The 14,103-nt window shown below is 35.7% G+C and overlaps 1 protein-coding gene across 7 annotated transcripts; it reads right to left on the bottom strand.

Moving 5' to 3' along the window:
• Nucleotides 1-2,314: 2,314 nt before the first annotated feature.
• On the bottom strand, nt 2,315-11,541 carry LOC147866898 (uncharacterized). Of its 7 annotated transcripts, XM_087317419.1 has the most exons (12): nt 11,201-11,311; nt 10,167-10,251; nt 9,382-9,541; nt 6,844-6,984; nt 6,664-6,723; nt 6,463-6,589; nt 5,579-5,705; nt 4,841-4,916; nt 4,622-4,756; nt 4,191-4,484; nt 3,874-4,113; nt 2,315-2,598 (listed from the first exon to the last, which is right to left on the bottom strand). In XM_087317419.1, coding segments are annotated over exons 2-12 (1,434 nt in total). In that variant the 5' UTR covers nt 10,169-10,251; nt 11,201-11,311; the 3' UTR covers nt 2,315-2,526. The 7 variants fall into 7 exon arrangements, with proteins under 7 accessions (XP_087173545.1, XP_087173543.1, XP_087173544.1 ...); XM_087317417.1 differs by lacking the exon at nt 10,167-10,251 and having other exon boundaries at nt 11,201-11,540; XM_087317418.1 differs by lacking the exon at nt 10,167-10,251 and having other exon boundaries at nt 6,664-6,720; nt 11,201-11,540.
• Between the last annotated feature and the right edge of the window lie 2,562 nt (nt 11,542-14,103).

Here is a 14,103-nt window from a genome sequence, read left to right as displayed (position 1 = left end):
TTGGCCATGCACTTTGGTTTAATATGGTGTTTACTCTCCCATATGTAGCAATCATGTGAAGCTCTAATGTATTGACGTTTTCCCTTGCTTTTTCTTACTACTAGCACAAATCCTGAAATTTGTAAACTTTTAAAGGTGGTTTTGTTCAACTTTTGTGGATATATATAACCATTTGTCTTTCATATAAAGAAATGAACAACATGGTTGTTAGTATCATAAAGGATAATGGCATAAGATATAATTGCCATTTTTTAAAACAACATAATGTATATTTGTCAAGGGAAACTCGAGGATACAGGCTTCAATAAACTAACATGTAATAATCACTATCATAAACTATAGTAGCAAAGATGAAAGTGGCATGTTCAACACATTCATCACATGACACTAGCATACTCGAGCTTATAGTCAAAAGTTGAGGCATCATAAACAAGGTTGTGAATGTAACCAATGATCTTGTTGAGGCCACGATTTTCAAACAGTTATTCAGAAAGTTCATTTGGAAATTTTGAAATATTGGTAAAGCATATGCTTGTAGCAGTCATCTTAGAACTTCCCCAACATTTTAGGGATTAAAGTTTAAGGAAATGCAAATAAAAAACATGTGCTCTGATGCTTTGAGAAATGTAATATTTTAACATCTTGAAAAATCGAGCAACTAATTAAAGTTCCTAAAGTTTGCATGAACGCTATGGTAGTTCCATCACTAAAAAGATGTATGTTTCCACAAGGTCATGGTCTTCCATGAGAGTAAATTGAAGTAAAATCCGCTGTGAAATATAATTACCCCATCATTCACGAAACATGTTCTGTCTCATAGAATGGACCATACGTATCATACGTGCATTCACATTCGAGAATGATTCAATCAAACGTGTATGGTAAATCATCTCAAAGTTGGATTGGATTGACTAGGGTCTATATTATATATTGATTCACTCTCAATCCCAATAAGTGGACTCTAATCCATTGTGAACCACCAGGTTGCAATATTTGCATTGTATAACATGCATATATTTTGGGATGCGAATCAAGACATCTCTATCATCCTCACTTTAGAACTTTACAAAAAAATGAGTATGAACTATAGAGATTGAATCAAAATATGTCATTAAAAATTATAATCAAACATTCAAAAACTCATAAAATGTATATTCGAGAATATGAAGAAAACATGACATATGCAATAGTAGCATAACAACTTACCACTAGGGTGACCTAATTTCTAATAACAAAGAAAGAAAAAGGAACATGACACTAACATAAAATTTTGCCATGACATGGGCAGTAGTAGCATAACAACTTACCACTAGGGTGACCTAATTTCTAATAACAAAGAAATAAAAAAAGAAAGAAAAAGGAACATGACACTAACATAAAATTTTGCCATGACATAGGCAGTAGTAGCATAACAACTTACCACTAGGGTGACCTAATTTCTAATAACAAAGAAAGAAAGAAAAAGAAGAAAAAGGTTCATGACACTAACATAAATTTTTGCCATGACACTAACAAGACGATATGAGAAAGTTGGGAATTGAACCCAAGACACCAATAATAGTAACACAACAAGTTACCACTAGGATGTGCTTAGTTCTAATAATAAAAAAGTAAAAGAAAAAAACTATTATGACACTAAATAAAATTTTGCCATGACATAGTACAAATGAGAGAGAAAGAGAGATGAGAAAACTGGGAATCGAACCCAAGACATTGACAACAATAGCATGACTCCGTACTAGGGTGAGCTGAATTGTAATGATAATAAATGAAAAAGAAGAAGAAAAAAAAAGCACGTATTTTTCCTATTTCAAACGTGTTCGTTTCCAAACGTTTGAATGCTTGCACGAACACAAATATTATGTTCTATGTCTAGAGACAGAAATTGCTCAAAATCACATGTCATCAATCTTAGATACATACTCTCTTATAGCTTTGAAATATATAGATCCAATGAACTTTGAAATATGTCACCAATCTTATACCAAATGGAGGAGTTTTGAGAACCTAGAAGCAGCCAAGTTATAGGGAGAACCCAATGTGCACATGTTCATTCAAATACGTGGATCAAGCATCTGGAAGAGGATGAACAATGGGAAATCCCAGTTACTAGTCTGGATAAAGGTCAAAATGATATGTACACATGGTTTCCTAAATTTGACAACACATGGAACAGAACGTTGGTAAGCTTTAGGACGTTTCGACTAAACAAAGATTATCAATATACTAATTGTTTAGGGCAGAAGACTTCTCATTTCACAACAGAGAGTAACCAGTTCTATATCAATGACACGAATTAACAGAACATAACAAATACTTCAAATTCCTCCAGCATAGAAGGATTGCAACTATAAAATTACACTCAATCCATTTCCCCATAAAATTCATTCAGGTGTCTCCTGGAAAAATCTGAAATCACATCCTAAGCTCCGGAATGAGCAATAATATTCCTGTGATCCATCTTCGTGTTGCTATTGTCAATATGTAGCTAGCCATCTGACCACAAAAAATAGAAATACATACAACCTAGCCTACCAAAGTAGGCGCTCCTATGCATATTTGTCGCATATGACGCACTTGTTGAAACATCTCAAGTCCCTGTAACAAAACAAAAAAAAACTGTTCACACAATTGCACCAGAGTTCCAACCTTGCAAATTGAACTAATTTACTAAATGCCACTTGTGAATGTCGTGCCCAAATGACATACTTATCTATATGCTAAATGGGACAATATCAATCTACAAATGTATTTGCAACATGCATTCCTGAAGCTAGAGGGAAAAGATACATTGTTTATGTTTATGGACTCATGAGTGAGCAACATCACCATAATTTAATCCCCCTATCATTTGGAAATTGTCAACTTCCACCATAACTCACTTTATGTATAACTTGTGAGCCCATGGAACATAATTACATTTGAGTCACTAAAGACCCAACAAGAAAACTAATAAAAGGCTGGGCATTTAAAATATTCAAATATAAGGCCAAACAGAATGGAAATTCTCTTAAACGCTCATTAGAACAAATGGGCGTATAGATCCCTCAAGCCAAGTCCTTCACATTAGTTCAGAGAATAGTATATTGAATGCATCCATGAAAGGGGAAATTTGAAAGGTATCCCCAGATACTGGCATAGGCTCTACTCTCAGAAAACTGTACAGCCCAATTATAGAAAAATATATAGGACCCCAAAATACCCTTGGATTATTCTTTATTTCCCCAAATGCCCCTCATGCCGAGGCGATTAGGCGATTACATAACTTCAGCGAAGGGCAAATTAAAAGTATCTAAGGGGGAAATAAGAAAGATCTCTCCAACAAATGAGATAATATTGTGGACTCTACATTCAAAAAGTCATACAGTTCTATTATGGGAACATATAGGGAAGAACTCCCAAATACTCCTGTACAGTCTCAGCCTTCCATTGAAGACCACAGAAACTCCATAATAGGCATAGGTGTACATAGCTAACCAGCATAATTATAAATAGGCTTCTCATTGAAACACTATGGTATTTTAGCATTATACAACCCTCTAAATGTACCTTCTTATCTGAACTTTGAGTCAACTGTCTAGCAAAAACAAAGAAAGTACGATTTCCAAAGTATAATGTCACTTACAAGTCTCTTATATCGTTTTACCAACACAGGAGATATATCAGAAGAATCTGCACGTTCTGAGTACATCTCTCCAAGACAGAAATAGAAATTCGCTAGCCAGCATAATTAAAAATAGGCTTCTCATAGAAACACTCTGGTATTTTAGCATTATACAACCCTCTAAATGTACCTTCTTATCTTAACTTTGAGTCAACTGTCTAGCAAAAACAAAGAAAGTACGATTTCCAAATATGTATAATGTCACTTACAAGTCTCTTATATCGTTTTGCCAACACAGGAGATATATCAGAAGAATCTGCACGTTCTGAGTACATCTCTCCAAGACAGAAATAGAAATTCGCTAGCTCAAGGGAAGGCCCATTTACCACTTTCTCCAGGCTATTTATTATATTTCTGCACACCCGTACGCCACCTTCTGCATCCCCAAGAACTCGGCAACAATTCATTAATGGTGTCAAAGCATCAAAAAGAAGCACATGCAAAGGGTGCTGCAAACACAAATATGTTATGAAGCAGAATTTACTTCACATTTGATTGTTTCATAAGAATCCAGAATAAATCATACCAACTTTCCAGAGAACTCGGATATAAAACCTTCAAGCAAAACACGAGCATCCTTGAATCGCCTCTCCTTGTATATCGAAAGGGCTGTACAAAGTTTCTCGTTTGCAAGTGCTATTAAATCCCATGGCCTTTCATTGAGAGGCCTATTTTGACTAGGATCCGATGATGGATCCAAAATACCACAACAAGAATCACATTGCCACGGCACAAGAGATTGATCAGCTGTTGAACTGCTCATATCTTGAAGCTTTCTGATGACCACTCCACCACACCCTTTCTTATTGCAGACTACACCCTGCAAAGCAAACAATTAAGCTCAATTTCAAGGAACTAACATCTGAGTTTCATAGAAAATCATGACTATATTCCAGCATAAAACATAAAATAGATCCCAATTCATTCAACAACAAATCCACAAGGCAAAAGGGAAACCTCAAGAAAGCGATCAGCTGAAGAAGAAAGAGGTTCCACACAGCGAACACATTGGCAATCAAAATATTTTGTGGCTGCAAGTTGTTCCCTCCTTGTGGCTCGAGATTCATACAAATTTATATATGATAAGCAGAGCTGGACATTAAAGTTCCGACACAATTTGAGAAAATAGTATTCGAAAAATTCAAGTTGACAGTCTTCCAATCAATAGAAAGCAACCTCTTTGCCTTTGGGTATGTCTTCTGTTGCTCTTACATGCAATACATTGCCTTCAGAACAAAAACAACAATTTGGCCTGCAAATTGGTTCTCAAGCTTTAGAAAAACAACCATATAATCAGAGGAACAACCAAATGCTGAGGATAGAGAACCGCCACACAAAAACCCAACCAAAGCTCCATTTCAGGATGAACCTTTTTCAGACCATGTGAACAAATCTTTTGTTTTGGAATGGATATATGGTACCATTGTTGTCGAATACTTAGCATACAATGCATGTAGAATACGTATGCTAAGTATTCTACAAGTATTCTAACCTTTATTTCAAATACTTAGAATACGTATTTTACAGATAAAATACGTTAAATACTTTGAATACGTGTAGAATACTTTAAATACGTAGAATACGTGTAAAATACTTTAAATACTTCTTAAATTTTAAATTTCTTTTTTCAAAATAAAAAACATTTTGGAACATTTTTGAAATGTTAAATACATTGAATATGTGAAAAATTGCAAAATGGCAGTTCTAAAACGTAGAATACATGTAGAATACTTCAAAGTATTCTAAACTGTATTCTAAATGTAGAATACGCGTTTTTTAACAACTATGCATGGTACACAACCACCAGCAAAATATCCACATGAATGTTTGCTACAAGAATAATCTTACCTAAGTACAGTTTTGGATTTATAATTTCAAAGACTAATACATTTTGTATATATAAATAGGCGTCACCTGCATGAATGGTTCATCATAGAAACAAAAGGAAAAATTCCAATGGCAATATCTGTGTTATGAAGACCTTGAGCACCCATTCCATGCGCATTTGCATTGATCAAGGCTGCTAGATATTCCAAGTCCTCTAGAAAATATTTACAGTAAAACATATCAGCGATAAAATGAAATTAGGTATTCGTGTATTTTTTTTATAACAGTACAATGTACATTTTACAATTAAACAGGAGCAAAAGTAAGACGAACAAGTTTTGGTTATGCATGCTCTATAGATTGCAATATGAATATAGTGGAGATGAGAACATTTCCAGCTCAGTTATATTCATATCCTCCAAAACATTTTAGCAGAAAACTACGCCATGCCTTTGATACTGGGGGCATATCTATCATAATTATTGGACTGTAAAGAAAGGATTATGCATGTTATTGAATAGAAAATATATTTGATATCCAAGATAGCATTTCCAGACTCCAAAATTCCAAGAATACACAACAACTTTTAGCAAAAGATCACTCCATGCCTTAGAGATTGTCAGAAAATCTGGACAAAATGATTAGCACAGGCTAGCTTTGCATTGTTTTTGAGTTCCATGGCTGGTCATATTTATCTTCCCAACGAGGGTAATCTCTATCTTTCAAAAGATATCTCGCTTTGCATGGTTTTTGAGTTCCATGGGTCGTCATATTTTATCTTCCCAATGAGGGTAATCTCTATCTTTCATGGCACATAGACTGTGACATATGTTTTCGGATGCTATTAAAAACATGAGGTGAATAGATTGACTAATTGCCAGTGTAACAACGCCGCAACTTTGAAAAGCATATACCACAATCAACCCACAAACATTTTCACAAGTTGGACTCGATATCCTGAAACTGAAGACCTGCAGTGCTGTTAAAGTTCATAACATGATTGTCAAGTAGCTTGCACAATGCTTCACAACCATTCCTCACTGAAGACCTCCAAGCTGATGAAACCTTCTCTCTATGTGTTTGAAGACCCATTGCATCCTACATTTAGAATGATAATAATTAAGATAGGAAACTTAAAGAAGATTCTACATATTTAACAAATAACTATGAACCTGAAAGGATGGGTGTAGAATGCCTTGTTGAACACTTCCTGCTTCACCATCTGTTGGCTGCTGAAAGACATTATTAAATCAACAAGATCAATTTACAATTTTTTAAGGCCTGAAATAAAAATATTAGGAAATATTTACAACAAGAAAGTAACAGTAAATAGCTTTAATGAAATCATAAACCTGATTGGCTCTCCTTAGATAGAGTGAAAGCACAAGCCTTAAGAGGTCTCCATCACAATCTGCCTCTTCTGCAATTCTGCCGATTTTACTGAACATTTCACAGTAAATCTTATGTACTGGTCTAATGATACGTTCACACTCCTGTCAGTCACAATAACAATAGTTTATGATGCCTAAATACTTAAGGGAAATCAAGTTTTCAAAACCTTGTATAAAGCACATCCCTTATGTAGGAACATGACCCATGAAATTTGGCAATCTAAGTATATGAATAGCCGGCTTTAGAAACTATTACATACGTAGTGCCAACTTATAGCAATGATAAGAAAACAAACGAATCAATAGGAAACCAAACTAAAAAGGTTCATGATCATTATCAAACTTTTCTACACCAATAACAGATAGTAAGCATGATATACTATATCTCACAACAAGTAGTCATAATCCATTTGAGAGAAAAAGAAAAACATATCTCAGAGATAATTGGTGGATATAGATGTAAAGTCATTCTGAATGAGGTATCAATAACTCAATAGCCCCAGTAGGTCTTGAATCGCAAAGAGAAATAAGAACAGGAGGCAGTTATAATGATTCAAAATGTTATATGCACTCTCACCAAGGTTCAATCTGTGTCAATGTAGAACTTTTGATTAACAAACTTCATGGGTTGCATGCACATAATTAACATATAATAGTGGTTATGGGATCTTATCATAACAATTCATGTATTTAACTTTCATCGTCTGCAAGTATTGTCCATTAATGCCACTACTAGTACCATCTGATACAACTTTCCTGTCCCTTAGAGGGCATTTTTTGGGACCCTTTTATAGGTTGGCTAACATGTTTTCTCCGTTTTCCATAGAATACAAGGTTGGCTAACATCTTTTCTCGGTTCTCCCTAGAATACATTCATTGCCCATTAACGTATCTAAAAGACCATAATTTTTTAATGGACCTGACAAAGACGACAATTGTCATTGAACTGAGGCTGTTCATTGAACTGACATCATCATCATCTCAAAATCCCCATCCAGTCAGCAGATGCAGTGATCCAAAATAGAAATGTTGATTGGCTGAGAAGGGTGTTTCCAAGACTGTGTGCTGATGGCTTCGACCTTATGAAGTCAGCAGATGTGGTACTCTAAAGCTATATGTATATCATCCAGTCTCTATCCTTGACTGCTGAAACGATTGTCTGTACCTGGCTTATCATTATATGGTAAGCCATGTAACACATGTGTTCATATCCTTGCTGCTTTATTAATGAACCATTTGAAAGACTTACAATACTTTATTCCTATATCACTTGTAGCTGTCTCCAACTTCAACATATCCGAAATGGACAATTAAGGTTATAGTGAGTCAAATGGTGGGAGTGCATCCATGTCAATGCCGTGTACTAAGAACTAGTTTTGCATTTGCACATACCACCGTTTGGTTTCATCTTACTCTCCCAGCTGTATAAAGAGGCAAGAGCCAAATGTATATCACAGTTTCTATGCAATTCTCAGATTGATGTAAACAAGAACGGCTTGAAAAGATGTCTCTGGGACAATTAAGGGTTCAATCCTCGCCATCAGTCTCCCATGGACATTAAAATGATATTTATCTATCTCGTGGTACTAATGGTTTGTTCCTTGTCATGTGGAAATCGTCATAACTTGTGGCCTTTCTACGTTTCTCCAATCTTCTGCACTGTGAATGAAGTTGCCATATCTCTGATCCACACAAGAATTCAGTACTATGAAGGTTAGCAGCCCTGAGAAAGACTGTCATGATGCATTTCACATTATTAGAATTATAGCCTCAGCAATGCATGCTATTCTGCAAACAAACTTGGTAGAAGCACGATGCACCAACTGTGAACAAGACCTCATCAGTGACAGTTTGTTTCATTCATCAGATGTGAGACACTGCGATGTAGGCATAGCAGCAGACTACACATACAGATACCAGACCTCACATAGTTACTCACCAACTACTCCAGCCCTCCAAGCCTATCTTATCCACTAGGATTCTCAAAGTCATCTATAGCATGCATGGGAAAAATAAAGCGAGCTCTAGGTGACTCTTCAGAGAGCGAACGACAAAGCAATTTGCAAACCTAGCTGCCTGCACCCTGAGAGGAGATAGAATTTTGTATTTTATAATTCAGCTCACATAGCTTTGGTGGATATCATATGATCACATGATTGTAACAGTCGTGGGGCTCATAGACATTTTGATCTCTTTAGAGAGAGTAATATAATTTTGCTCTCTCTAGTGTAGAACACATTATGGACCTCACCTTATATGCTCACTTCACTTTTCAATGAGATAATCACAACTCTTAGGTAAGCGTTTCTGTGCTGATATTGTTGCTCTTCCTTATGTAGTTCTTGTTTGGTAAGCATTCTCAAAGTGAAGAAAAAACATTCTGCAAGTGATTTTGAAAGAAATAAACGTCTAATCCTTTTGACAGCCATCGCAATCTCAAAGTGGAGAATTATCATTAAAAGTATAAGTTTTCGAAAGAGGTAAAAAGGTTTAGATTACCTCACAAAACATAGTGTAGTTGCATTTTTCACATTGAACCCCAGGCACAACCTCTGAAAGATCTTTGCAGCAAAAGTGGCAAGCAGCCATCCGGTATGTCGAACGAAGGACAAATGATAAAGCCTGTTCCGATATGACTTTTTCTCCTGCTTTTATATCCCTACAAATATAGTTTAGAACAGAAATTTTCGTGGTAATTCTGTATATAGTTTAAATTTTCAGTGTCCAGAAAATAGAATTGACAATCTTTTCCATATTTTCAGTACATATCTTCAGGATCGAAACTTGAAAATGGGATGCAAATATTAGAAGACATGTCTTACATAAATAATGGCAAAAAAATAAGTGATTTAAGATTCCTAATCATTCTCCATTTATAGCTTTTACGTTTGTACAAGATTTATAATTCCCTATATGAGATTTATATTCCAACAAATTATCATTTTGTATATAGCTTTTATAGTGTACATCCCCACAAGATTCACCACATACATATATAGATAGAGAGAGAGAGAGAGAGAGATCTTTCACATCCCTACAAGAGGTATCGCTCGTACATATCTTTCAGTACATATGTACATACAAAATTTATTGATCTGTATATAGATGTAAGAATGTATTATTTGTATAGCTTCATCGTTCAGTATATATAAATGTCGCATCCATATATAATGATTCATCAGTCTGTGTATATGTAACTAATACACCTCTACGCAAATTATCAGTTTGTATATTAGAATTTCAAATCTTTACGAGAATGATCAGTTGATATATTAAGTTTCTACATTTCTACAAGATTTATCAGTTGTATACATCATTTTTACATCATACAACATGATTCATCATTCTGTATACACAAATTTAACGTCCCTGCAAGAATTATTAATTTGTATGTATTAGCTTTTACACCCCTACAAGAAGAAACATCATTCTGTACATATAGCATTTAGTAAACATCCGTACAAGATGATACATCATCCTGTATATATATGGCTTTTATCTACCTACAAGAATTATTTGTTAATACCTATACTGATTTTTTTTTCATTTATTTACAAAGCTTTTACATCCCATAGGATTTAAATTTTGTATACGTAATTTTTACATCACTACAAGATTCATACTTCTACATATACCTAGCTACAAGGACAAAACTGATCATTGTATAGAATGCAAAATCAGAGAAAAGATTTTAAGACAGAAATTTGCTTTATCATTCTTCTGTATAGATTCCAATTTTACAGCCTGATAGAGACAACACTTTACCATCATTTATTCTGTAAATAGATTCCAAATTTTATTTGCCTACACAGACAAAATCTTATTATTATTTCCTTGGTAGATATCGCATTTACATCCCTGTAAAGAAATTATTTTTATCATAGTTTCTTCTGTATGCAGGTTCCAAATTTACATGCATTTAATGACAATATTTTAATCAACACCATTTCTGGGGTATATAAATTCCAGGTTGTACAGCTCTACAAAGATATGAATTTCTATTATCATTTCTTCTGCATGTAGAATCCAATATCTTACCGTCATTCTTCACCCAATAGACAATATTTTATCACCATTTCTTGTATATACATATTTCAAGTACAAAGACAATATTTTCGCATTCTTATTTCTTCTGCATAGAGACTCCAACATTTGCTTGCACAGAGACAACATTTTATTATATAACTTCAAAAACAAAGACGAGAATTCATCATAATTGCTTCTGTACATAACTGGAAATGTTCTGATTCTGTGGATATAATGGTAGCAATCAGAATGAATGGAAGAGATTATTGATCAAAACTCTAAGTCTCCATACCTGGTGGATACAGCACAGCGACCAAGTCGAGGTTTGCAGACGATCTTCCATGGGAACAAAGATTCTATAAGCTTCTGAGAAGGGAGAGGAGACGAATTAGGAAGCAGCTGAAGAGATAGGGAAGAAGAAGAGTCGGTGTTCTTCTTCTTCTTCTTCTTCTTTTTCTTCTTCTCTGCTATAGAATAGTGAGAAGAGGAAGGAGCGACAGAGAGCTGCGACAACTCTTCTTCCAGCTCTGCAACTGCTTCGGCTTCTTCCATCATTTCCTATTCTTTTCCTTCTATCTTTCTCTGATCGTGTTCTTCCTTCTTCTCCGTCTTCTTGTACACGCGAATTTGGTTGCTGATGAATGAACCCTTCAACGAGATAAGGTTTTAGGGCTTTAGCTTAGTGCCATGATCCATCATTGCGCTTCACTCGGCGCATTTCAAATACCCTCATCATGCCAGGCTTACTTTACTACAGCATGCTACTCCACATGGATTTCCGATGATGGATGATGAATCAGAACCTCTTCATTGTTAGTACTAGTTGTTACGTGGGTGAGGACTCGGGAGGAGATGTATGTACATATTGGGTTATCTAAGAATCACTTCTTCATGTTTGCGTGTGTGACCTGACTGGTTACATGACCACATCGATACAATGCTCAATTTAGACACACGTTGATGATAGCCATCATAAGTTGATCGAAGATGGAGCTTGGTTGTTGGTCGAGGCATCATGTGTACTACACATTGCCCTATATATTGTGATGGTGCCATCCAATAATCGAAGTGTTTCTTTTGGGCTTAATGTTGGAGTTTCCTATTATAGCGATGTGAAGTATCATTGTGTTTCATGTGGGGCATTTTTTTTTGTGTATACAAGGCTTGAGGTGGGACTTGGGCATAAGTTTGTGGCATCCTTGTTTGCTTTCGGTCACTTTGGTTGTTTCCTTCTGAATTTTACCAACGGAATTTCGAAATTCCAGCATTCAATTCTTTCCGCAATCTGAGGCAGGTTCACGGTTTACCACTTCGATCGTATCGGCGCTGTGGGGCATTTTTTTTTGTGTATACAAGGCTTGAGGTGGGACTTGGGCATAAGTTTGTGGCATCCTTGTTTGCTTTCGGTCACTTTGGTTGTTTCCTTCTGAATTTTACCAACGGAATTTCGAAATTCCAGCATTCAATTCTTTCCGCAATCTGAGGCAGGTTCACGGTTTACCACTTCGATCGTATCGGCGCTAGAGAGAAGTCACTTTCTCGAGATAGGTTGTCCGACAGGTTCGCAGTTCATTGTTGTGCTTACACACCAGGCTACCCCTCTTTGAAAGCTTCGCGGGAACTCACATATTTCAACATTGTTAGTTCAGATATCAACACCCCCTCGGAATTTCCCCCTTTCCAATGGATCAAATCATAAACTTGTGTGACAAATTGACAATTTTGTGTGGCAATGATGGTTCGTTCAAGTTTGCAACTCCACTTAAGCAATGAAGAATGCATAATAAAACTCATAATAAAATGTGAAAGTTCTCGAGATGTGAAAACTCATAATAAAATGTGAAGAATTAGAGAACACTGCTTTATGGAGTGAAACATATTACATAAGTTTGGGCACTAGGAGGAGAATTGGCTTTAGAATTTTTTATCGTCCACAAAGAGGCTAGTCTTGACCTATGGGACCAGAGTATACATGTGATACATGTGTTCTTGATATGTGTCTCCTTCCTAAGAAGGGGTATTCATACATTGAAGCACAAAGTCTCTGTGTGAATAAAGCATACACATATGAGCTCAACCTTCTAGGTGGTGTCTTAAGTATGGCACTTAAGTTATCACTTCTTCTTTGCAATGTTTGGAGTGCCAATATTTCAATGGGTCAAACACCTCTTTCCAAGAGCATAACCTCGCAAGAGGTAGTGCATTTAACTCCTAATTGCCTCCTTAAAAACATATTTTGAATGGTCTCAATCTCATTCCATGCATTAAGAGAGATGGTGTCACCCCATACTTCTACTCCATAAAGCAATACTCGAGTTACCATGGCATTGAATAACATTAGTTTTACTTCCCATCCACAAGTATCACTTTAGTTGCATTGTTCTCCAAAAGGTAATATGATTTCCAATTGGCTTGAAGCCTAGAATCAAAGCATGCACTCCCTTTTTTTCGGGTGGGTACATCAATACCAAGATATTTTAAGCTTTGAACGAATTGTATATGTTTAGCTCTATATGTGAGCATAGGGTAATGATGAGGTTGGATGGTTTGCACTACCATCAAGCCATAATCCTAAGATCCCATAAGGCACAACACCTATCAAGGAGGTGGCCCCACCACTCACATGCTCACACACAAAGTGTACAAAGCATATTATTTCAAGATAGAACGACACTCACATAATGTAAACAAAGCTCGTCATCTCACTAGTTGCATTCGAGAAGCTAAAGCCTTTTATATCGATACCGCTCACATAACAATACATGTGTGAGAGACTTCCATCTATCAAAATTAGAAAAAGATTGAAATATATCAATTTCATGATCCCCGTGTGTACTTCTATCATTAAAACAAATACACGAGCAATCTAGGACCAATAATCTAATACTATGTTAGATCTTCCCAATATTATTTACACTAGGAACATACATTATTGTGTGAGGCATTTTTATGTACACATTTGAGCATTTGTACACTTCACATAAATGAAGTTTATAACCACAATCATATCCACATATGTCAAGGAGAAAACTCCCTAGCTCTCTTGAGCATTTAAACTATAGGAACCTTTTGGAACCATTTATACGCTTTACACAAATGAGAGTTTATAAGCACATTCAATCCATGCAAAAAATAACTCCTATTCGTTCCAACAATCCACACTAGCCAAAGATTTTTTGTTTCTAGGCCTTGATA

This window comes from Azolla caroliniana, unplaced genomic scaffold, assembly GCF_043228905.1.
Source record: "Azolla caroliniana isolate FFs.n. ecotype wild unplaced genomic scaffold, voAzoCaro1.0.p SCAF_3, whole genome shotgun sequence".
NCBI lineage: Eukaryota > Viridiplantae > Streptophyta > Polypodiopsida > Salviniales > Salviniaceae > Azolla > Azolla caroliniana.
Note: the sequence above shows the minus strand (reverse complement) of the source record. Positions and strands in the feature narration are given on the sequence as shown.

What these genes read in the sequence shown, in the direction of transcription:
- LOC147866898 (XM_087317417.1), bottom strand. Translation starts at nt 11,463, where the DNA reads ATGATGGAAGAAGCCGAAGCAGTTGCAGAGCTGGAAGAAGAGTTGTCG. An exon ending in ACTACACTATGTTTTGTGAG is followed by an intron (nt 6,985 to 9,381) that starts GTAATCTAAACC and finishes TGTGACTGACAG; the next exon opens with GAGTGTGAACGTATCATTAG. An exon ending in CCGAGTTCTCTGGAAAGTTG is followed by an intron (nt 4,114 to 4,190) that starts GTATGATTTATT and finishes TTGTGTTTGCAG; the next exon opens with CACCCTTTGCATGTGCTTCT.